Raw genomic sequence first — 26,622 nt, 5'->3', positions numbered from 1 at the left:
CAATCAACAAGTATGCCTAGTGTTTTGTGATTCATATACTTGATATCTTTATTCGAGTTAAGCAAAACATGCATGTCACTTACCCCTAGTTGTAACCATTAATTGGAAAGGTATAACTAAGCTTTAAGTTGCAAATTTTGAACCAAGAGATTAATTATTAAAGATTGATCAGAAAACCATTTAACATTCTATGGAACCAAAACAATTAAAAATATAATTTTCTTGTGACAGGGATGTGAAGTACTCAGAAAAATGGTATGCCTTCTAAAATCATACCTAATGATTCTTGGCTGCCTACAATGTTTTTTTTATTTATACTATTCATGGAATAGGAAGATTGGATTCTTTTCTATTCAACATTGATGACAGCAGTTAGTCAGTTTTTGAACCATTTTCTCTTTAAATGGTAACATCTTTGACAAAATGGAATTATAAACTAAGGTTCATGTACCATCTTTGTCTTAGTTTAGTTTTAATTTTTGAATTATTTTTGCTGGTGTTTTTCTTCCGTAGAGTAGGCCACTGATGCTTGTCATCTATTTATCTACAGAGCAATAGAGAAGCTTCTGAGACAAGGTGGAGGCCAGCATCACAGGGGCGGGGGGGTAGGGACACACGAGGAAACTATGCTCCTCGTTATACATCTCATGGTACTCCTTTGGTTTGATGTCGATAGGTTTTTCAGTAATGTTTTGATTATAAATTCCTTTTGTTTACTTTTGAAAGATATTGACAATCACTTCTTGTGCCATGTTGTCCATTTCGTTAATAATCATCAACCAAGGATTGTTTTTTCTTTTTTTTTTTTGTGTACTGTGAGTACACTGTTTTTGGCCAGCTCCGCTTTCTGATGTCAGCCATGCTCTGTAACAAAAACTTCTGATAAGGGCATTTAAATGCTTACCACCTAATTCATATGTATTTACATATCTAACGTCTAACTTTACCTTTTACATTTATACCTCCCAAATCATTCATATCACCTCAAAAATACCACGATTTTAACTTTTAAAAAGTGACATGCACCTTTTCATGCATAGTTAAGGGGTTATGTATGAAAAATTGAAGCTTGGGTGTTAGATACGTAGGAATTGAATAGTATGTATGTAAAAACTTTTCTTTTTTTCTTAAATTGTTAATTGATTTTTGGTGGTAGAGAATATAGATTGAATGGTAAAAGGACATTATCTGTGCTATATTGTTCTATGTTATTTTTCATTAGCAATGAGAAACTCACTAGGTCATTGCTAGATGCTGCTTAGCTATTTATTGAGGCAAAAACTTGTTTTCTTGCCTTACAATATAATATCTCAGGCTCTATGCTGTTGTTATCTCTTGGCAGATTTAGATAGTAGAAGGAACATTGGCTTGGGGAAGGAAAATGGAATCAGCGGAGGTGGGGGAAAAGATTCCGTATCTTCTTTGTCTCTTATGCCTCTGGGGACCGAAAATAAGGTTACTACCGAAGAAAATAAATCGGCTGCCCCTATATCAAGGTATATTTTTGTTTCAGTTTGCAGAAAATTCTTATCTATTTGTTTCTTTAATTTGTATTAATTCTTCTCTGTTCCTCATCACTCGGGGACGCAGAGAAGAATTGATCAGGCACAATTGATTGACATTCTAAAGTGGGTCATTATATCACGTTACATATAAAGGGATCATATGTATAAGTAATACGCCGTTCTTTAGTAAATAGCATTAAAGGAAAAAATCATGATTGTTGATTCTTTCAAAGTCCTAGGAAATTCTTAAAATACAAAGACATTGTACAAGAAGACCATTAATAGGCAATGAGAAAAATAAATATATGAATATAAATGGGCTTTTTAGACCAAATCTTCTTAGAGTGGTAGCTTTTTGGGTCCAATTGTTTCCATTTATTTTATCCTTGCCCCGACAATTTATAATCAAATTGTTAATGTTTACAAGGAAACATGCCATTTAACAAATAATACACTTGAAATATAATCTAACCATGTTCGATGACCCTTAGAAGTTGATATGTTACATTGGTTCTAGTTTGTTCGACGTTATACTTTTGGAACAATACATAACATTTATCCATGTTGTATCAATTTTTTAAGTGTATTTCATATTAATCTATAGCTGAAGTCAATTCAGTGGATTTGTTCAAGAAAATTGTCAAGTTTTTGTGTGACAAAACAGGGCTGAACTTTTGAATCAGACTCCATTGTTTAAGAACCACACATACTAACCTTCAATTGAGTCATGCCATTTCATGTGCATGTTATTCTAAAAATTGAGTTTCTTAATTATTTTTAATTTAAGATTATGGAAAAATACTAAGCTCAATTTTTCGTTGATTTATTTTTTCATGAAACTAATATTAGGATAGGATCTTGGAATATAGGCACTCTCAATGGTAAATTAATGGAATTAGTTGATATTATGATTCATAGGAAAATTAATATCTTATGTATTCAAGAAACTAAGTGGGTTGGAGAAAAGGCTAAGGAGATTGATAATTTAGGTTTTAAACTTTGGTATTCTGGTAAGAGTCGCACTAGAAATGGTGTAGGTGTAATTATAGATAAGAGTTTAAAAAATAATGTTGTTAAAATTAATAGAGTTGGTGATAAAATTATAGCCCTTAAGATTATCATTGATACTAAGATTTTTAATATTATAAGTGTTTATGCTCCTCAAGTAGGTTTAGATACAGAGTCTAAAGATAAATTTTGGAATGACTTAGAAGACTTAATACAAACGATACCTCTTGAAGAAAGAATTTTTATTGGAGGAGATTTAAATGGACATGTCGGTAGAGTGGTAGAAGATTTCAGAAATATTCATGGTGGCTACGGTTTTGGAGTAACTAATGAAGAAGGTAAAACTATTTTAGATTTTGCTTTAGCGTTTGATTTTGTTATTACTAATACTTTATTCAAGAAAAGGGATGAACATCTTATTACTTATAAGAGTGGATCTAATAAAACACAAATTGATTATTTTCTTATGAGAAGAAGAGATCGTCGATGTAAATTCTGATTTGCATCAAAAGAAAACAAATTATACTTTAATGGGTTGTCTTTAAATTGTGAAGTCAACATTAATTTCTCGATGTTCGTTCATAAAATCATTGAATTGCATTTAAAAACCTAGATCTTTTGATTTCTTACGTTATATCGGGTAGACTTTAAATTTTTATTATTGCGGCAATTTGAAATGGGTATGGCCAATTACAGTTCGTTGAAAGGATGAGATTTTGACTACTTTGTAAAATCAAATGGCTCAACTTGTAAATAAACAAAATTGAGTGATATCAATTATGCTAGGTAGTGAATTGGAGCTTGGAAAATAATTAATTTCATGCACATGACGCATAAGTTGAATCTAATCATAATATTATGAAACCATTTATTTTAATGTTGACATGTTCATGAGCACAACAATCATTATGGTAGGAATAATCAATTTAGATTTTATAGGGTGCATGATAGTAAATTTTATGAAAATTAAGGACATCAAAATTTTGATGCAGACAATGATTTAACTATTATGGCTTAAGCTATCGCCAGATTTTACATTTTATCCTTTTTGTAATGCTAAATTTATTAGGAGGAGACGAAGCGTGGACTCATGCGGTAAGTAGAGAAGAAGGGGCCAGCGGAACATGAACGAGCAAAAATGAAGGGGAAATTAGGGCAGCAGTGTGTTGACGCGGGGCGTTTGAAAGCAGGCGGAATGCTTTCCGTGTTTGAAAGCGGGCGGAGGGCCTGCTTGTCTGGAGTGGTTCATCTAGACTTTTCCTTAGTGTGGAGTGACGTCCAGTCCCTTCGGCCCACCCCTAGTTATTCTATTATTATAAATTTGCTTTCATAATGTATTAAAGTTAGTTTTTGCGTGTGTTTGTTTGAGACAGCTGCCGACTTCTTTGGTTTAACCTTCTAAGGCTGTTTTGAAGGGTCTGAGTAGTGCTCCCGCTATATCTCGCTCTTGAAATAGTGATTTATCCTTTCTCTACCTTTCCCCATCCTTCCCGATTCCCTCCTTTGCTTCCCTCCATTGCTGCCACCACCCAAAACCACATCCCCTTGCTGATTTCCTACTATTCAATCCCTCCTATCTTGCTGCTGCCGTCCAAATAACAACTGTTGTTTCTTGCTACTATCTAGTCATCCAACTTTGCTGCCACTACACAAACTCTCTTCTTTTTGTGGGTTCCTGCTGTTCCAGCCATCCCTACCTTTGCCACCCCCTTTCCTTCGCTGCCATCATCTAGAAAACAACAAGCTTGCTGTTTTTCTGCTCTTTCAGCAGCCTGCTGTCCCTACCAATTCACTTTGCTGACCACTACCACCTCTGGATCTAATCCTAGGGTGAATTTGTGTTGTTGTTTGTTGCAATTTCAGATTTATGTTTGTTTGTTGTAATTTTCTATTGGAAGTTGGTAATAATATTTATTTTTTCATTGTTATTTGGTTTAATAAGTTGGTTTGATCAAATTATTAAAAGGTGTGAACGATTTAGATTCTTGGGTCCGTTGTTCAAAGCGATGGTGATATAGATGGGGGTGTTAATAGTAGAATTCAAGTTGGTTGGTTGAAGTGGAGGAATGCTTCGGGCCTTTTGTGTGATAGAAAAGTACCGCTAAGACTGAAAGGAAAATTTTATAAGATGGTGGTGAGACCTGCAATGCTCTATGGGGCTGAATGTTGGCCTTTAAAAGAGAAGCATAATAATAAGTTAAGTGTTGCCGAGATGAGAATGATTAGGTGGATGAGTGGCTTTACACTTAGAGACAAAATGCGGAATGAATATATTCGTGATAGGGTTGGTGTAGCTCCTGTGACAGACAAAATTAGAGAAAGTCGCCTTAGATGGTTTGGTCATATTAAACGTCGACCATTAGATGATCCGATTAGGAGAGTAGATGTTTTAAATTCGACTTGTGTTAAGAAAGGCAGAGGTAGACCTAGGAAGACTTGGGCTTATTGTATTAAAAATGATCTTAATTTACTAGAACTAAATGAAAATATGACACTAAATAGGACGCAATGGAGAAAAAGGATTCATGTAGCCGACCCACGTAGTGGGATTAAGGCTTTATTGTTGTTGTTGTTGTTGTTGTTGTTGTTATTTTTTCATGAGCCTCTTGTTTAGGAATTCTTAGCTTCCAGCACAAAACTATACTTCTTTGGCTTCTTTCTAATGCTTGATAGTATGTCTTGAGCATATTTCATTTCCTATGAGATTAAAGCTCGTTCTAATATTTTGCTATTGATTTATTTTTGCTTCAAATTGACTTCCATCCAGGATAAGCTGCCAGCACAAAGCAGCAGTATAAGTAGCATCTTTCGAAGTTGATGAATTCGCTGTTCAGATTTTACCGAAGAATTTTTTTCTATGGTTTGAAAGCTTTTATTGTTTAGTTTTCAGTCTTGGTTATTATCTTAGTAATTGCCATAATTAATGTGCTGACATTATCTGGTTTTACAAACAAGTGATGGTTTATAATTTGCTCTTTTTTAACTGAGACATGTTCCCAAATTTACCTCAGGAAGATCTAAAAATAAAGGTCTCTCCTGAAAACTTCAGCACTCGTGAAGAAATTGCTCTCCTTAATTGTCTTATAATTTGATGAGTATGATGGTAGAAATTATCATTTAATATTATTAGTAGAGAATATTATAGCTAGATGTGATAGGTTTAAGTATCATTGATCTATTATAGACAAGATTGGAGATATAGAGATAAATCTGGTATTATTAACATGAAGAAGTGTTTTGGAAGTTTTGTGTGAAGAGAATATCATGGAGTTTTAAAGGTAATTTTATTAAACAACGATTAGACCAATAATATTATATGGATCAAATTATTGGACTGTAAAAAAGTTTTTAATATCTACCATTTTGCCACATTATTTGAAAATACTAACATGAAAGTTTGACAAAACTAGGGAGGATATATCAAGGAATGATTATTTTAGAGAAAATTTGGGTGTGACGTCTATTTGAAAATACATTGGTTAAAAAGCAAATTTAAGTGGTTCAGACATGCACAGTGAAGTGTTGAAAATGCTATCAGTTGAGTCCATAAAATTAGTGTAAGGGGGTAAGGACACAGGGCAACTTAAGTTGCATGAATGAAAGTTATTCAAAATGATTTTTGGTGATTAGTTTTAACTCATGCTACTCTCATAAAAATCGGATGGCAAAGTGTGGATTTATGATGCTGATCCCAAGTAGTTGGGATAATGATAATGGTAATGATGATAATATGATGACGAAACAATAGTTTTCCTTCCTCTTGTGTGAGAACAAATTATCATTCCTTCTTTTTCTTGTTAGTTTTTAGTGATAAATTTACAACTAATCTTTAGTGATGTTGTAAATTAAATCCTATTATAATTTCTTGCCTATCGTGCCAAATCATATAGTTGCTTGCATCCATGTTATTGTCTTACATTGTACATGGCTTGCCTAAATGGATATTGTATTTTGTTTTTCTAGCATAGAGTCGTTTTTTGCCTTTTGATATATTTGCTCTACTGAGCTGATAATTAACTTCTCATTGCTTTAGCATACAACTTAGAGAAAATGTGGGGGTGACGTCTTTTTGAAAATACGTTGATTAAAAACAATTTTAAGTGGTTCAGACATGCACGGTGAAGGGTAGAAATGCTATCAGATTAGTCCAAGTTAGTGGAAGGGAATAAGGATAAAGGGTACTTAAAGTTGCATGAAAAAAGTTATTCAAAATGATTTATGATGGATAGTTTTAACTCATGTAACTCTAATAAAAATCGGATGGCAAAGAGTGGATTTATGATGCTGTTCCCAAGTAGTTGGGATATGACGACGAAACAATAGTTTTCCTTCCACTTGTGAGAAGAAATTATCATAATCTCTTTTTCTTGTTAGTTTTAAGTGATAAATTTACAATTAATCTTTAGTGATGTTTTAAATTAAATCTTACTATAATTTCTTGCCTATTGTGCCAAATCATTTAAATTCTTGCATCAATAATATTGTTTTACATTGTACTTGGCTTGCCTAAATGGATATTGTTTTTTTATTTTTCGAGCATATTGAGTCTTGTATTTTGTTAGTTTTGATATATTTGTTCTACTGAGTTGATGATTATCAACTTCTCAGTACTTTAGCATACAACTTGGGGAGTCTTATTGCTACTGATTCAATGTACAGTCTGAGTGTGTTTGGTTACTTTGTTTTTCATCACATTTACTATCTTCATATATTCCTTAAATTTTCCTTCAAGTAAAACTGAAAACAAACGTCTTTTTTATTGATGTAAATCATTACTAATTTTCTCTATTCTTTTTGTATGATTGTGCTCTTCAGTTCCATGTCTAGCATGCCCAATGGACCTATCAAATCCGAGCATCTACCATCTGACAAGCATAGCTTCAATATTGGTTCTTCAATGGAAGGACTTTCAGTTGTGATTATCAGTAAGGTTGGGTCTTCTTCAACTGATGGAAAAGTTTCCTTACCAAGCAGTGGTCAGAGCTCATCATCCACCTCAGCAGTTCCTGCTTCAGGTGTTTATGCTTCACCATCAGACCTGGTCATACTTTCATCTAATGATGGACTTGCTCCCAGTAGTGTGGGTGTGATTAAGCATAAAGTAGGGACTGACATGATTGTTTCTAATGATATTGGTGGTTCTGAATTGCCATTCTTACAAAAGATAGTTCAATCTGAAAAGAGCCATACTTTTGCTAATGGGAAAGTTCATGAGAACTTTTACGAAATCGAGGGGGGGAAAGTTCATAACACTTCTCAAACTGCATCTCCGTCTTCTTCCATCACAAGTGCCTCTGGCAGCAGGCCCTCTTCCAATTATAGCAACCGGTCACAGCACGCTGTTGCTCTTATCAAGGGTATGTTTCTCTTTGGAAAATTCTAGATGTCTGTTTTTTTTGTTTGATTTTTTTTTTTTTTCATGTTCAATCGGAAGGTAACTCAGTCCCTGTCACATGATAGATCACTTATTTTTTAACATCAAAATCTCCTCATGTATGCTTACGATTAAATCTTATTATTGAAATTGTGTGCAACATCCTTCTTTAATCGGCTTTTTGGCAGCTTATCCTCTCGGATTAAATGAAGTTATGACTAAGTCTTCTATGTTTTTTTTTATTTCTCCCGCATTTTTGTTAAGAGGGTGGTTTTTGCTTACAATTTTTCTTTAATCTTGATTAAAGTGAATTTGTGTTTTTATAAATAGGTGTTTGATGTATGGTCACAAGTTGAATTACTTTGTTGTTAGATGTGTTATTTTTTCTACTTTCAAGATTCAATTCCTTTATCCGGGGAGAGACTTGAAGAGTATATGAAATGCTGTTTCCTGGGCTATCTAGAGGCTTACTTTTTTGGTGAATTATTTACTTTTAATTTATTTTTTTTGTATTTTTCATTGTTTGGAAGTGCGATTGGTTTTCAACAAGTGCATAAATTTTGAAGTAGCATGGCTTTTTGAATTTGAATGTCTACTTATTATTCAGAAGGGTATTGGATTTCTATTATACTCTCACGTTTCATCGAGGGCAAAAAAGTATTGTTTGAGGATAAGAATTTGCAGGTTGCAGATTGTGATTGTCCCATAACTTTTTGCATCTCAATTCTCGTACTTGATTTATGCAATAAACTTTAAATCTTAATTTGTCATACGTCACTCAGCTAATTCTCTGATAGTACCTTGTTAAAGATGAGGCATAGAGAATTAAAGAAATTAGTTTAGGTGGAGAATCTATGAATTAGAGTGAAAAATGGGTAAAAAAGTTGTAAAAATGAACACAGCTCATGAGTTGGTAGGTAAGGAATATAGACAGAGATCAATAGAAGTCATAGGGAGGAGACATTCATCGGTATAGAAGTCAGAGAGGAGACATTCCTTGGTATAGAAGCCACCAGATTTTTAAAATTTTCATTCATTGTAGTATAGCTCCTTATATAGGAGACTCATTTTGTAGATTTATGGCTCAAGTACTTTCTTAGAACATATTATGATTAGCAGGTAGGAAATACGGTATCCTTTATTTCATGTATAAAACATGTTTATAGTATATCTAATACTAAACAAACATTTATCAACTAGCATGCCACGTGCATCAGTTCTTTGGGTTGCAAAGAACTATACTTCAGAGATTTGTAAATGTTATTGGAGGGAGAAGCGGAGGTTTTTAGACTTTAATCGTACTAAAGAGATCAAAACTTATTCGGAATAATAAAGGCAAATTAGGAATACATCAAGACAAAGGGAATGGACTAACATCAACAGATGATTCTCTTATTCAGACACGAGAAAATGTTGAGTTTTGGAAAGATCTTTGACAGCTGAAGCTCTTATTGCACTCTAATAAATTGACTTAATTGTTGGCTAATAGATTTTTTTTTTTTTCATTTCATTTTATTTGGGTCTGGTTGGATTTATTTGGGTCTGGTTGGATTTAGATGATTAATTGTGTTACCAATTAAGCTGTTTGGATGTTGCACAACGATAAAGCTAGCTAGAATGGTGTAGGATAAGTGTAAGAGTAGGAAAGTGCAAATATGTATTATGAAGGAATTTATTTCTTTTTCTCAGAATATGTTCCACTGATGACTTTTTCTTTATTTATATTTCTTATTTATTTGTTCTTCCCTTTTTGGAGGGATTTCTATTTTATTTTCTTTCATTCTTATTATTATTATTATTATTATTATTATTATTATTATTATTATTATTATTATTATTATTATTATTATTATTATTATTATTATTATTATTATTATTATTATTATTATTATTATTATTATTATTATTATTATTATTATTATTATTATAATCAATATATATATATATATATATGCAATAAAGTGTAATATAGTAGAGTGAATCAGAAATAAATTTCTTTCTAGAATTCTACATGGTATCAACTTTGTCTCTTCTCCTTTGAAATTGTCGAGGTTGAAAGTGCTAAGGCATCCTCCTCATCTTCAACGACGGCTCCATACAATAAAGCTTCGAACCAATTCCTCAACTCCGTCAACGACGATAGATCCATAGAATCTCTGACACCGTTGTTCGACGCACAAGCCCTCTCATATGCATCAGTAACTGCTGCTTCTCCTCTTCGAGATCATTGCTTCGTCTCATGCTCATCGTCCGACTCTTATGCTTGGACATAACACTCATTTCTATTCATCTTTTCTGCCCGACTAGAACACCCGCTCAAACAGTTCAAGCAAATCTTAGAATTTTTCTCTCTTCAATTCGTTATGGTTCACTGAAGCAGCGATCGATTCAGCCCTGCGATAGATTCAACAATGTAATCGATTCAACTATGCGATCAATTCGACTAGTCGCCAGCTTACAAACGTCCCGACCACGTCTAGTTCTTGTTCACTCGTCCAGTTGAGCAGTCAAACTAAGGTCCTCTTTAGTTCTTGTTTGCCCCTCCAACCAAGGAATCAAACTAAGGGTACTCTTGCTTTTGTCACAGCAGCAAGTTTTTGCAATTTGGGCTTCGCATTCTTATTATGGTCAAACACGCCATGAACTTACAACTCTCTTTCTCGAAAGTTACCTCCTAATCCAAGCCTACATCTTTAATCCCTATCGTACTGTGAACTCTCACATAATCATGAACCATAAACTGTATGACCATAATGTTCTTCAATGGTTGTTGTTCGTTTTCATATAAATCTATAACAGAGTGAAAGATGGGCATCTCACAAGAGAATTTCAGCCTCATAAATGGCTGATTCCAAATAAGGGGTCTGGAAAACCGACAACCATATGGTTTTGTCATGATTAATATATTCCATTACTTCTAAGGTTGGAGAAAACTTCCTGCTCTATAGGACCACTAAAGACATATGAGAGGTTGCATACAAAACTTGTTCTAGCATTGAAAACTCTTCAAAGTTATTTCAGGTTGAGATCAATCTACATAATCTACCACAAGAAGAATTGAGTGTTACTCAATTTCAACAATCACATTTGGCTGCAACTAGATATATGTGAGGTTCATTCCTGAAAATGCCATGATGACTTTGCTTTTGTATAGAAGAATTACTTAATAGAAAAGAACCATCAAATTTCTCATTGCCGTCAACGAAGACCTAGATGAAGTCAAGGGGAGAATTATGAGAATTAAACCCATCTCTACCACTCAAAATGCTTTTGCAGATGTTCAAAGGAAGGAGAGTAGAAAGAAGTTGATGATGACAAATAATCACACCGCACCATCTGTTGAATGATCGGTCTTGTACATTTAAAGTTTCTCTCAAAATAACAAGACCAAGAAAGGGTGATCGTGGTCCGATCATTGTAAGAAACTTGATCATGTAAAGAAAATATGTTGGAAATTGCATGGTAAATATGCATATTGGAAGCCATTTAATATAAGATATGATAGGAAGAACCGAGCAAATGTTGCTGTCACAATCAATAAAAATTCAGAATTCAATCAGTTCACCTGAGAGTAAATTGAGGTGTTGTAGAAAATATCCAGTAACAGTTTCAATTCTGGACGAGCATCACAATCCTCTACCTAGCAACCTATCAGCTTTTTTGCATACCAAATTATCTTATCCCATGTTTTTGGTGTCCAAAGTAATAAATTAAAACCTTAGATAGCTGACTCCAAAATCTCAGATCATGTTATGGGAGACATCATTGTCTTTAAAAATTACAATCAATGGACCAGACACTGCAATTTGAATAGATGATAGTTCATTCTCACCAATAGCAACAACTAAATCAGTCGAATTGACAAATCATCTTCATCTCTATTTTGTCTTTATGTTTCAAAATTAAACTGCAACCTACTCTCAATCAATAAAATTGGTTTTGGTCTTAAATATGTGACTAAATTTTGTTCTAATTATTGTGTTTTTTCAGGTTATGGATTCAAGGAAGATGACTGACAATACTGAGATGCATGACGGTGTATACTAGCTCAAGGAAAATAACTTCATCGGTATGCAATGTCATCCGTCAAGTTATATTTCTGAGTCTAGTTTAAATTCTGTCAATGCAATTTCAGTTAAAAATCAAGTCATGTTGAGTCATTTTAGTCTTGATCATCCAAATTTTACATACATGATAAGATGTTTTCGTATTTATTTATCACTAAAAAATTCTAATCTTTATCAATGTGAAACTTGCGAACTTGTAAAACATATCAGACATGTATACTCTAATTTGCAATGTAAGCCTTCATATCCTTTTTTTTTTTTAATTTAAATTTATAGTAATTTCCGGAGACCCCGGAGACCCTCACAAATAAACAATATAAATGGGGCATGATGTTTGTGTCATCTATAGATGATCACAAAAGAACAACATGGAATCTCAAAAGAACAACATGGACATTTTTTTGAAACAACCATTATATTTCAATTTTTTTCATTTCATGGACCTCACTCAATTCCAAAGTAAAATTTAAACTCTTAAAATTGATAAAGCTAAGGAATATTTTAATTTCATCCTTAGTTCTCATCTTCCAAGCTTGGTATTATCCATATAAGTTATTGTGTGAATACTTCTCAATAAAAATAGGATGTTCGTGCCACTAATGTTTAATCATTTGTTAAATATTTTAGGGGGAAATTCATTCTTACAATCACATATCTCATCAATAGGATGCTTAATAGAATTTTAAAATTTCAAATTCCCTATAATGTTTTTATGGAATCCTACCCACACACCCTCTCTTTTTTTAACTAACCTTTATGGGTTTTTGGTTGTTCTGCCTTTGTTCACATCCATCAACAATACCACACTAAACTTAATCCCAAGTTACTCACTTACATCTTCCTCCATTACCATTAAAAAAATGTACTAATGCTATTCTTTAATCATTAGGAAAATATACAATTTTATGAATGCCACCTTCTTTGAAAATCAATCTTATTTTCTCAAATATAAATTCAGGCAGAGAATTCGAGTGAATAACATATTTGAAATTTTTTTCAAGATACTTGTACCATTTTTCCTTAAATTGAACCAAATTATGTTCCTCAACCAGCTCCACTTGAAGAACCAAACTTTGTCATAGAAATTGTCTCAATTGTCTCTACTTCACACCTCAACATAGGTCAGCAATTTCATGTCTACACCAGGAGGACCACTAAGCATGTAGATGAACTATGCAGATCTAAAACTTTCAAGAGCCAGAACCAAGTCCTCTCAATAATCTTAATGGTATGAATTTTGTAACTCATGATTTTCTGACACCATGGTTGACCACTATAATCAAGCAATTGCATGCAGGAATGGTTTATGAGTGTGCACTTGTCATCCAATTGAAAAATATGTTGTTTATAGGAAGTTTCTACAATCTTATAGGGCTTTTGTGACAAATCTTGATAGTGTGCATGTTCCCAACTCTATCGAAGAAGCTTTAAAGATTCCAACATGAAAATTGGCATTCAAGGACGAAATTTAGGCTCTAGAAAAGAATAACACATTGACATTTACAGAATTACCTCATGGAAAAAGGTTGAAGTTAAAAATGTCTTCTTAAATGAAGATCTATATGAAATCTACATGAATATACCTCTAGGCTTGAAAATACAGTCAATAGAGGTTGGTTTTCAAGTAGGTCTTAGGTGGCTTAAAGCAATCTCTTCGTATTTGATATGACGGTTTGCTAAAATACTAATTAAAAACAGATGTCGTCAATGTTAAGCTGATTATACGTTGTTTGTTAATTCTAATCATAGTGCAAAATTTTTATTGTCATAGTATATGTAGATGATATTATTTTGATAGTTGATAATTTAAATGAAATTATCAACTAAAAAGTTGCTTGTAACAAAATTTGAGCTTAAAGACATCGGGACTCCGCAATATTTTTTGGGAATGGAGGTTGCTCGATTTAAGGAGGAAATTTTCATATAAAAAAGGAAGTACTTTTTAATTTTTTTAATTAAAATTGGCATGCTTGAGTATAAGTCTAGTGCTTAAGGTTGTAAATGAACCAATGCACTCTATGAACAACTCAAAGTCAACTCGATTAAGACTCGATCATGTTCGTTCAAATGAATAAATCAACAACAATTTTTAAAAGCTCTGAACTTAAAATAACTAACATGAGCATAATCAAAATTGTTCATTTATGTTCACGGACAAATTCATTTGTTGTTCAATAATTTATTAAATACTTGATATTAAGTTCGATGATAACTCGTATCATACGTCATATATTATTTAAATAAAATTTAATCGAATAAAATTTATTTAATTATAGATTTAATAGTAATATATTATTATATCAATAATATTTTAGATTAATTATTGATTATATATTTATTTTATTAAAGTTTAGGTGTTAGATGTGAAAATATATAGAACTTATGTGGTATGTATGAAATGCTCCTTAAAATTAACTTTAAACTCTCGCAAACCTCACATTCTCTCTAGTATCTCACAGTTTTGCGTCTCCACGTTTCGCCTGAGACATACGAAACCCTGAGTTTCTAGGGCATGTTAGAATCGAACGCAACGATGAGATCGCGACGTGCAATGATCTTAGAAACTCTAGTCTCTCATATATCCCCCCTTTCCACTATTCGCATAAGTTCGACCCGATTCAAAAGTGGTGTTGAGAAAGTGCACTGCAATCATTGTAAGTTATATATGATTAAGAATAAGAATGATGCAACGACTCAATATAAAAGATATCTTTAAAATTGTCTAAAAAAGTTAGAAAAATGACAAGTGCATATCACTATAGGAAAACCAACATCTACATTTGAATATGGAAGTTGGGTGCAAACTTGAAAGTATCATCATGCTAAAATATGATCATGATTCATGAGTTATCTTTCATGTTATAGAACTTATAATCGATAAATTTGTAGGTTTATTCAGATTTGTAAAATTATTTATTGATACTCATTTGAATTTTACTCGTTGACTTGTCATAAACAAATCAAGTTCAAATATTAAAGAATTTAAACAAGTCAAACTTGAACAATATATGAACTCATGACACATGCTCAAACCGAACACGATCAACTTATAATTATACCAAGCCAAGTCCGAGCCATGATATATTCGACTCGGCTCTGCTCGATTACAACCCTACAAACTCATGGATTCTAACAAAAGGTTGAACAAAAGTAAAGAATGAAGTTCGATTGAAAAAAAAAAAGATATCAAATACTTGTGGGCAAACTATGTTACCTATCACGCATAAGACTTAATATTGTACACTTTAGTGTGGTAAGCTGACACATGAATAATCCAAACAAGGATCATATGGAAGCCGTTAACAAAATCTTGAGATACTTGAAGATTATCTCTGGATATGATTTTCTCTTCGAAAGAACTAAAAATCGTGAGATTGAGGTTTACACGTATGCTGGGTGGGCAAGAGAGGTAACTGATAGGAAATTAATAATTTGATACCATCATACATCTGGGGCAATCTCATCATGTGGAGAAGCAAAAAAGCGAGTTGTTGTCTCTCGGAGTAATGCATAATTTAAATATTGTGCTCTTGCACTAAGGATATGTGAGTGTAGATTCGAAGGCTATTAAGGGAAGTTAATATTGAGACGAAAGATACAATTAAGTTGTTTAGTGATAATATAGCCAAAAATCTTGTGTATCATGATAGAAAAAAAATCATTGAGATTGACAGACACTTCATCTTAGAAAAAGTTAACAATAAAATTGTTCAACTCAATTATGTTTTCACATCACTTCTGATTGCAGATATTCTTACCAAAGCATTACCAAGGTACAGTCATAATAATTTGAAGCCCAAGCTTAATTTGTACAATATATACAAACTAGCTTGAGGGAAAGTGTAGGAAAGTACAAATCCATATTAGGGAGGAATTTATTTTCTTCTCTCAAACTATATTTCATGATGCGGGGACTAAGGTTTGAACTGGTTCAATCTAGTTCAGCAAGGGATAGGTTTTAATAAGCCGCCTCTCTCTTTTCATTTGGCGGGAATTCTCTTCCCCCACCCCCGAAGGGTTAGATTTTGTTGGTTGTTTTTCCCTTCTAGATTTTTTGTATGAAGTTTTCTTTCCTTGGGAGGGTTATATCTCACCATAGGCGGTGCTCCGATTGTATCCTGCTCTGAGGTGGCCTGTATCTTCCTTTTGTTGGTTGCTGCCATCGTCCCCCGCTCGCTGCCCGCCTTCCTTTGCATCTCTCTGCTGCCCTCTACTGCCTCCCAGCCGACAACCCAACATCTGCTCTCTGCCGTCCACCTTCCAGCACTTCTCCACCCTGTATTTCCCTCTTAAAAGCTCGACGATTTCTCCCCTGCGCGCTCCCTTGTCTAGTTCCCTATTCGAGACCTGCCGGACTGCTTCCAGTGTGACGCCAGATTTCTGCTATCCTTCTCCCTGCTGTCGTATCGTCTGTCCCGCACCAGGCCAGCCACAACCAGATCTCTCCTGATTTCAACGCCTGCAGCCTTCCCATCCTCCCCCTAACCTACAGCTGTCCTTCCAAGAACCTGCAGCCCACCTCCCCCCTCCCCACTCCCGCCTCTCCCTAGACCTACCTGCTGTGCTTCCAACACCTGCAGCCTGCTTTCCCAGCTTCCCAACATCCCAGCTGCCGTTCCAACAACTGCAGTCCATTTTCCCAGCCTCCTAACACCTACAGCTGTCTGTTCAACAACTGCAGCCCGCTTTCCCAGCCTCCCAACTCCAACTGCTGTCCTTCCAAAACCTGTAGCCCCACTTTCCCCAACCTCCCTAAACCTGCAGCTGCACCTCCCCTCCTTCCACACACACCAGCCGCTACCTTCCCTCCTTGCCATTGCAAGATTTGGGTTTTATTCCGTTTTTCTTTCGTTTTTCTGTTGTGAGTTTTTGTGAGTCGCCGTTTTAACAGGATATCAATTTCAATAATAATATTTGTGTTTCTTTTGTGATTTGGGCTTCCTCCTCCGATATTATTCCACTAATGGTCTTTTCTTTTATTTATGTTTTCTAATATCTGTTCTTTTCTATTTGGAGGGATTCTTTTTTTTTCCTTTCACTATTTTATATATATAGAATGTAATGCATTAGAGTGAACAAGAAGTAAAAATCTTTTCTAGAATTCTACAGTAAAAATTGTTGCGGGCATCTGAGGGACTTGTAGGTGCTCAATGTGATAAGAGAGTTGTGTTGCTGGTGCAATTGAGCAAGCGAAAGATAAGGGGGTGGGCATGATGCATGATCTGTATTAACATAATCGTGAGGTGAATGCAGTGGGTAAGAATGAGCAATTCAAAACCATAATCAAGTGAATGAGGGCATGCTGTTCAACGAGCTGAATAAGCAAAGATGCAATTGCAAGTGGAGCATATACCTGTCGGAATGTCAATTTTGTGATGTTTGTATGAGCTTGGCACAAGTTTTATGATGATGATGGTTGAGCAAGGAAGCTTATAAATTGTTGCATGAGGCAAAGCATGGACTATTGGTCATACGGATGGACACGAGAGGTAAGAGTGACACATGATGGTAAGCTTTAGGATAGGTGAGCAATGGAGATGCAAGCTAAAATAAAAGGAGAGGATGATTAGACATGATGAACAAGATGTGATGTAGACTTGCAGGCGATCATGGAACCATGATGGCTATACTGTTGATATGGTCAAAGGGGATGTAAACGAGGTGAATGAATTGTGGTTTGCCTTCTATATCAAATTGATAGCAGCAACTTATTGGGAAGTTGAAGATTTTGAAATAAGAGAAGCAATGATGTTGAGAGACAGAAAGATTGAAGAATTAACTGAAAGTAATGTCTTGATAGTGAGAGATGAAAATGCGAAGAGAAACTCTATTGGGGGAGAATCATAAGAGTTGCCACTATGAGAACTTTCAATTCCCAATTAATTCATCGTGTAATAACTCCCAAAAATAAGACCTGCTATTCTTTTATAGACTCAAGAATTAAACATTTGCCGTAAAAAATTATTATTTGAAAAGGAGAGACAAGGCTCGTCCATTATTACATATTTAAAACACACATAAACAAGTCTAAAACTTAATGGACATAAATCAAATGCTATTACAACTAGGCGCTGAAGTGAGGTGAGGCTCTAGCACCTCACACCTTTCCTTGGCTAGCACTTTTGCTTAGGTGCCACTCTGGTGAGCATCTCTTGTATGGCGATATGCAATGACGAATGTGCCTTTGTAGTGCAATTTTTTTATTATGAGAAAGAATTTATATTACACTAATAAATTATGATAAACTGTTTGAGGATTGTCTTTTCTATGCATTGATTGAGTTATGAAGAATTGCATGATCTAGTTTTTGTGAAGTATGATCAAGCCCTTAAGGTTCGTCATGAGATGCAGCATGCCATTGATTTGATCTTTTTTTCATGGCATTGATGATAGTAATGAGTGGCCTGTTGGAGAGATGATTGATAATATCTCAAATTTTAAAGATGGTGTTTTGATGATGAAGATTTGGAGTTTGTTTGGGAAGTTTTTTCATTACTTTGCTTTGCAGATCACTATCATACTCTGTTTGGCTACTGTTTTCTTTTTGTTTTTAAAAAATTTCTATAGTGAAGTTGTTTTTTAGAACCAAACTTATTAAAACGTGATAGCTATAGGAAAGTTGCGGTCTGATTTTTTTAAAGAAAACAATATTTAAAATACCCATAATGGCATTTGAAGAAGTTGCTTTTTCTAAAAAACCGTTACAATTTTCTTTACAAAAAGCTCTAGCCATTCCAAACAAAGTAATGCTTTACTTCCTTAATATGGGATGGTGTAACAAAATTCCAAGAGTTCAATTACAAAATGAAAAAAACAATGATTAGGAAGCTAGCTAAATCAAATATAGGTACAAGAGCTTTCCTTTCTACTATAACATACCTTGATGATGAAGAGGACAAGATTGTGAAAACAACATAAGACTTGGAGTGCTTCAAATACAGTGCTGTGGCAGCTTTGGCTTTAGAAACGACATACTTAATTTACACATTTCTTTAAAATTTAAGCATTATTTGGGGCCTTACAGGAATGTTGTTTCAGACATCTGTTCAACTAAGTTTTCATTTTAATATACAGATTTAACATTTGAAAAAAAAACTTTTACTGTAATTTAATATTTTAATGTGATGATTGCCATAGTATACTCTCTAAAAGTATTTCTCATAATCAAAATAGTTGATTGTAGCGCCTAACAACTTGCGCTTTAGGAACCGCATTAGGAACTTATATAATCTTGGGAGAACCTAGTTCTTTTAATAACACTAAATGTATCGCACCTGCCCACCCTTACACGCATGAATTAATTTGTCGCCCATTTATCTTCATAGTCTTACACTGCAAGACTTATAGATGTAGTTTCTTGTAGTCTCTCCTTGCTTAGGTGATGATGTAGATGGCTTAGGAGCTATGAACTGCCCAGGAAGAGGGAGGAAACCCTAACAAGGTTGGAGGAAAAAAAGGGAAGATAAAGTTACCGACATGTGGGCAGCACAGTTAGTTTGATGGTTAGTGGGCATTTAAAAAAATTCTTAATGATTCTCATGTTATTGATGCTGGAGAACTGAGCTGCTGGGAGGAGCAGCAAAACGTGAATATTAGTTGTGTTTGTAGGAAGCGCATAATTGAAATTATGATTATTTTAGATGTCAAGTACCATATGGTCATGTTCTAAGGTTATTGCTAAGGATTCTATATTCAATGAAATGCTGGATCCAATAATAAATATTATTTTTTTATTCATACTGAAAGATAAACTTACTGCAATGCTAAAGCCTGATAGAGTAATGCTTCACCCTCAAAAGAAATCAACATAAATTAATTTCTTCAATTCCCACTCATCACACAGCATGCATGAAATACTTTCACACTTTATTATCGGATCAATGAACATCCACTTCAATTTTACATCACAATGCATTAGAATCAATAAAATCCCAGAACCTTTGGGATTATATTTTGGTAGTGTAGGATTACTCTAGCAAATATTTTCCTCTTTCCCAATCATAATCTTATGATATTCAACAAGTGATTATTTGACCTTTGATTTGTTAACAGTGTGTTCACTCATATTTGCTTGAAAATGTTTGCACCGTTTTATAGACTAATCCTAAACCTTTATGGATAGACCCCAACATTTAATATTATAACCCAAAAGCTGTTACATCAGCTAAAACTTCAAGGTATATTCCAAAGTTGTGGGAAAATTTATGCATCTTTGTATTGTGAGCGGCTTCTATCTAGATTCAGCTTGGTAGAAAACTTGAAAACTTTTTGGATTATTACTCTTTAATGCTATTTGGACTCTAACAGGTCTAAACAATCTATAATGCTGTGTATTGAAAAGTTTTTTTCAGAAATGCCATTCATCTTCTAAAGCTGTTTTTTCTTTCTTACGGTCTTTATATTTTTGCTTTTGCTGTTTTCTTTGAGTAACTTATTTGATATTTTAATTGGATTATATATCTTTCATCAGCTGGTCCTGCTAAAGAGTGGAAACCTAAGGCGACAACTGTGAACCCTTCTACAGTATCTGGAGTTCTCAGTACCCCTGTTGTTGACTTTCACCCAGGGGAAGATGTTAACCCCATTGTTCTTGACAATGCTACGAAGATACAGAAGAAGTTGGAGAACTTGCTCATTTGTGACACCAAACATGTCATTATTCCAGATCATTTGCAAGTATCTGAGTCTGAAAGAAGTGGCTTAAGTTTTGGAAGTTTTGATTCCAACTTTACTTTGTCTGTGGGGTTTAAAAATGAACCTGATAGTGAAGAAATCCCAACAGAACCATCAGAGTCATTAAGAGAGATTGAGGAGACTACCGAGGAACTTCCATCAAGGTAAGATGCATTAGTTCCTGTTGCTTCCAATAAGGTTTTTCCATGGTTGTTTTATTGGGTGGTTTGTGATTTGAAGTTCTTTTATTATATGGCTATACGTTGCTTGATATGCTCTTTGTTTTTGGTGTCCAGCACACACACGATCTCAACTCCCACACAAACTTGCTGGAATAACTTTTTCATGACCCTTTTTTTTTCCTAGTAAAATGTTTATGTTTTTTGGAAGCTTGAAGTCCTGTTAGCCTGTTATTATGAATATTAATAATTTTGTTTTTGCATATGGAGCTCGTGTTTGCTAATTATTCATATTACAATTTTATATTGCTGTTATGCATCATCTCATTTTATTTGGTTGATTCACCATCATTTTTCTACCTCTTTTATGTTCATTCTCCTTTCTCTGTTCTCCTTTTTCTCCGCATGCCTTTTCTCTCACGTGGGATTGATTTATTCAGCATTCATGCTACATATAGTGTTTCCATAATAACAAATAGTGCTTCATGCACTCTTGTTCCATCATGTAATACTGGCTAACTTGTTCTATTTATTTATGATAGCCATTTTTCTTCTATCAAAATTTTGGAACTTTTGATATTGATGCCAATTGAATGTCTACTATCTTAGAAACACAATATGTGCTTTGAGAAGAATGGATTGAAATATGTTTACATTTTATCTTATATTAGTATTTTTGGTGTTCTTCTCTTGGTTGTTTTTGTGAACACTTTTCAGTAAAAGTGTTCTCTAGTATGAAAATGTTTATATTTTATAATTTTTTTTCCGTGAATTCGTTTTTTTTATGATTTGTAACTGTTGGAGTTTTGTGCTTATAAAATCTTTTGGAGTCCATATATATATATATATATACAGTCATCCCTGCTTGGGTTTCTCCATGGTGATCCCTGGTTTCTCTTCATCGATCTAACTCTCTCGAGGTTCGCCGCTGTCGACGTGCGTCGTCGGCTTCGTTGCTGCTCGTGCATCTCTGCGTCCGTCAAGCTGCGTCGGTTGCGTCAACTGCGTCTGTGCTCCTGCGTCGTCCTCGGGCTCGAGCTGATCGCAGGGGCTTCGCCGCTCCTGCTCGTTTCGAGTTCCGCTCCTTTCTATTTGCTCTGAGATAGCAGGGGCTTCCGCTCCTGCTCCCTGTTTCGGGTTTCGGCTCTCTACTCTGCTAAGCTGCAACTTCATGGCTTTTGAAAGATCGTATGTTGCTGCACTTGGGGGTGTCCACGCCTCAGACATACCTAAATCATGTTTTTTCCCTCCTTCATTGAGTGGGCGGAGGACATCAAGAAACCTGGTAGGGAGAATAAAAAACATGTCATCCTTTTTATAGAAGCTGTAGGTATTCAACTTGCTTCCCCTGTCGAATGAATTTGGACGGAAACTTTTGTATGACCATCCCAAAATGGAGTTGATTCGTAAGGAGTTTGAGCTTATGCATCTTGTTGGGGAATGAAAAATTGGACTGTTAGATGGAAGACACGTTCTTAGACAACTAAATAGTGAAGAAGATTACACGCGATTATTTGCTCGAAGGATAATCTATATCAATAACAGAGCAATGAAGATTCTGAAATGGACTGTGGATTTTGACCCACAGACAGAACCACCAATCATTCCGGTTTGGATTCGCCTTCCTGTTCTGAAATTTCATTATTTTACTCAAAAAGTGTTGTACGCTATTCCCTCAGCTTATGGTAAGCCAGTCAAAACAGACATTTTTTACTTTTAATCTTTCCCGTCCATTTGAAGCTAGAGTACTTGTAGAAAGAGACATTACTTCACCCGCCTCTGAGGAAATATGGTTGGGCACACAACATCAATGATATTGGCAAAAAGTAGTGATTGAGTTTTTTCGTTCGTATTGCTTAAACTGTCGTATGTTCGATCACTCTAGTTCTCAATGTCACCATCTACAACCCCAACTCAGACAAAAAAATCATACTGCTCCGCCAGAGGCAGTTATTTTATGGCCTCCTTATCAGCTCAAAGTTATTGACACTATTGATCATCAAAAGAGTACCCCGGATGATATCACTATTCTCGCAGGCAATATAACAACTATTCAGTCCCCAGTTGTAGCTCCCCCGTCTTTGGAACCTCTTTTCGTGGGGGAGAGGGTGAGTCTTCTAAGCCCACATGCCCTATATATCACCGATAATACAGGTGACAATACTTCTACTGCTTCACTACCGTCTCATCAGGTCGAGCAAGCTGTTAATGTTACTCAGACTCCTGGGGATCGTGATGTGCAAAAGCCTACTCCTGTCCGACCAACGTTGGAATCTACTGATTTTATGAGTCAATCGGATGAGGAATGACAGGTCTACACATCCAGGAGGAAGAAGAAAAATGGAGACCTACTTGAGCTTAGAAATCTGATGGATAATACTTTAGTTACTACGGGCAATTGTACTCACATTTCCAATTTGTTAGCCGACTCACTTCCAAGAACTAGAGGCAGAGGGAGGACTAAAGTGGGACATCCCTAACACTTTTGCGTCCTTTTGTGGTTTTTTAGTTTTTACTTTTATGTATCTTTGTTTTATTTGAGTTTTGTGTGCGTTGTATTGTGTGAGTTGAGCTTTCTTTTAAGCCCTCTCATACAACATTTATGTATCTTTTCAGTATAATATATTTGTCTTTGGGCTTTTTTCTATATATATATATATATATATATATATAAGATTGAAATGAAAGATACAGATAGGTTGTATGAGTGAGCCCAAAAAAGATACCTTACCCACACGGTACAACACACAAAAATCACAAAAAAAGAAAAGATACATGTAAGACGAAAAACCACAACCGCCAAAACGGGCTAAAAGTTAGGGACGACCCAATTTAGTCATGTCTTTGTCTCTAGTTCTAGGAAGAGAGCCAGCTAACAAATTGGTGAGTTGTGTGTCATTACTTGAAGTAACCAATGTATCATCCATTAGATTTCTGAGGTCAAGTAGTTCTCCATTCTTCTTCTTTCTCCTGGATGTGTAAACGTGTTATTCCTCATCCGAAAACTGACACATCTAATCAGTGTGTTGGTCAATAGATTGTTGGGCATGTATAAGCTGATGAGTTCCTTGCGCCTGACTAGCAGTAGCGATTTGCTCGTTCGGATGAGGTGGTAGAACCGCAGTAGAAAGATTGTCAACCATTGTAACCACAATAGGTTCTAGTGTATGTGAAGTATGAATTGTCGCCTTTGCACCTAATATTTCCTGAGGATGAGGAGCTGCAAGGCTCTCCTAATTATTGGTCCGAACATTTTCCTTTGTAGGTAAGGATTCTTCAGTATTGTTTTCAATAAAGTGTAGGTGTAGGTGTAGGTGTAGGTGTAGGTTGCCCAGAAGAGCCATCCAACAACACATCAATCGCAAAAACAGAAATAGTATTGTCAGGGGGTCCCAGGGGCAATTTAATCAGACACCAATTGGTAATTTCCTCCACATGTGGAGCAGATGTGTCCAGAGCAGTGGGGTTAGACCCATTCTTATGCACTTAAGCTTTAGATTTCATGTTAGGATGAAGTCTGTGAAATTTGTTTAGGGTATACCCAAACATCTTACAGTTGGTACAATAAAAAATTCTATGTTCCATGTCAATTTATTGTCAATATCCATTTTGTGTTGTGCCCAGCTAGACTTCTGTAATATCAGGTAAAGTGATATGCTTTTTCACAAGCATTCTGGAAATAAAATGCCTAATTAGATTGAAGGTCGGTAGATTTAGCTTCATAGGATCCCCAAGTATAGCCCCAATAGAGTAAAGAACCTGATGATTAAAAAAGTGCAGCTTTAGACCAGGTAACTAAACCATACTGGTACAGTGGGACAGTGGGAGGTTAATGGTTTGGGTCGAAATCAGGAAACCACTTGAATAACTTCATTGACTTTCCTGCAACGTTAAAATATTTTTTTAGAGAAAATCCGAGCGTAGTCTTTGGTCGTGGTTAACTGAATCAACACATCTCTCATCAAAGAATTTCGCTTTCCACTTGCCTATTAGTTTGAGATCATCAAAACTCTTTCTGATAACTTTCATAGATGGGTGCCCCCACTGAAGTTTTTCAATAAGAGTGAACTTGCATTTCTCAATCAAAGTTGAAATTTCTAAATCAGAGAAAAAGAGTGTTGTTTTCTCACATTTCGTACTTCCCTTCTTAACAAAAGGACAATCACATGTACCATCGCGACATTTCTTATAGCTTGAGGAGAAGACAACAGCCGACTCCACCAGATGATTACTCACAACATGGTCGAAGGAAGCTTTGTCAGGTTCAACTGAAGGAGGGAGCACACCCATCAAAGCCGGGAGAGAGTCCACCTGCCGCGGACGTAGCAGAAAACTCGAAGAGGGAAAGCAGGGAGACGCGAAGCCGCGAGCCGACAGAAGCTCGGCGTCGAAACAAACAAAGCTGAAGACGCGAAACGACGGAAGCTGAGGGACGACGAAACGCAGTAGGTGAAGGTCGAAACAAAGGCGATGAGGTGCGAGCCCTTTTCCTTCGAGCGCAACTGAATCATTGATGACGGAAATCGCCATTTGGAGTCCATATATATATATTTATTATTTGCCATGTTTAAGAGGAAATGTAGCACAAATAGTATCACAACATAGAACTAAATGACTCTAGGAAAAGAAATAATAATATATTGTAAATCTTAGGATTATGTTAGTATGAATTTTGTGTTAGGATTGTCACAATATTTTAGGAAGCACAATTTTATCTGTCATGTTAAAATGATTTCTAAGTTATATTTTTGTATTCAATATAATAAATGTGTTGTGAATTCAATATAATAAATGTGTTGATGCACGCATAATTAAATTATTTATTAATGATGATGTCTTTGTATTATTTTAAAAACTGTTAAGTCTTCTAGGGATGAGGAATTTATGAGGATTTTTAGAAAACGAGGAGAACTCAGTTAAAATTTTCAATTGTAATCACTCTCAAATTGATGCATTAGTATGCATCCGGTTAGAATTTGATATTTTATATGGTTGAATTTACATGCAAATTCATTTGGTAATAGATCCATGTTATTTAATTCTCATGAAATAGTTATAAAATTTTAACTGAATGAACTTATGCATGCTATTGAACTTTATATTGTTTCTATACCTAATATATTTGCACAGTCATTTGTATAACATATGCATGATTTCGATGCCTATATAACCTATGCATAATCATTTTATGCCTTATGACAACCATAATTCTATTGAAGAGGTTACAATTAATCATAAGAAATTCTTTTGAATGCGTGAGATGCTGGACACTAAAACTTTGGGAGGTTCTACAGATGAGACGACATAATCATGCATATTTCATAAGGCTTCTTGTATGCATATTTCATAAGGTTCCATCTCTTGATTCCTTTTCGCCTTGCACAACAAATGAATTTAAGGCTTCTTGTATGATAGATATTTAAAACTAGTTTTTTTTAAATAATATGGATGTAGGTAATGAAGTTGAAATAATGTAAAATTGGGCATGAATGGTTTTTTTTTTGGATTCATATTCTCCACCTCAAGCTATGATTTGCAGCTCCTCTTTGTATTCTATAATAGATATTAAAATAATTTGTTTTATAGATACCATAGATATCAGTAAATTATAAATTTGTGAGATGAATGATTGATTTACTTGTGATATTTAAGGTCATGATTTATTATTAGAAGAATCATGTTGACTATAAAAATGAAAAAAGGGGGAGATAAATAAAAAAAAAGATAGGAATTAGTTATATTAATTAAAATTAAATTAATTAACTTAAGATTTTACCTCCTCTCGTCAAAGAGCCAGTGTGGACTTCAATAAATGC

General features: G+C 34.8%; 1 protein-coding gene across 1 annotated transcript in view; it reads left to right on the top strand.

Annotated features, from left to right (window-relative positions):
* Positions 1-26,622, top strand: part of LOC110027283 (GBF-interacting protein 1-like) — a 53,268-nt gene that overhangs the window by 9,282 nt on the left and 17,364 nt on the right. Inside the window, exons 3-6 of the mRNA XM_020728637.1 lie at positions 551-650; positions 1,343-1,496; positions 7,329-7,870; positions 20,425-20,791. Coding sequence (XP_020584296.1) covers positions 551-650; positions 1,343-1,496; positions 7,329-7,870; positions 20,425-20,791 — 1,163 coding nt within the window. The remainder of the gene's footprint in view (positions 1-550; positions 651-1,342; positions 1,497-7,328; positions 7,871-20,424; positions 20,792-26,622) is intronic.

This window comes from Phalaenopsis equestris, unplaced genomic scaffold, assembly GCF_001263595.1.
Source record: "Phalaenopsis equestris unplaced genomic scaffold, ASM126359v1 Scaffold000422, whole genome shotgun sequence".
NCBI classification, from domain to species: Eukaryota; Viridiplantae; Streptophyta; class Magnoliopsida; order Asparagales; family Orchidaceae; genus Phalaenopsis; species Phalaenopsis equestris.
Note: the sequence above shows the minus strand (reverse complement) of the source record. Positions and strands in the feature narration are given on the sequence as shown.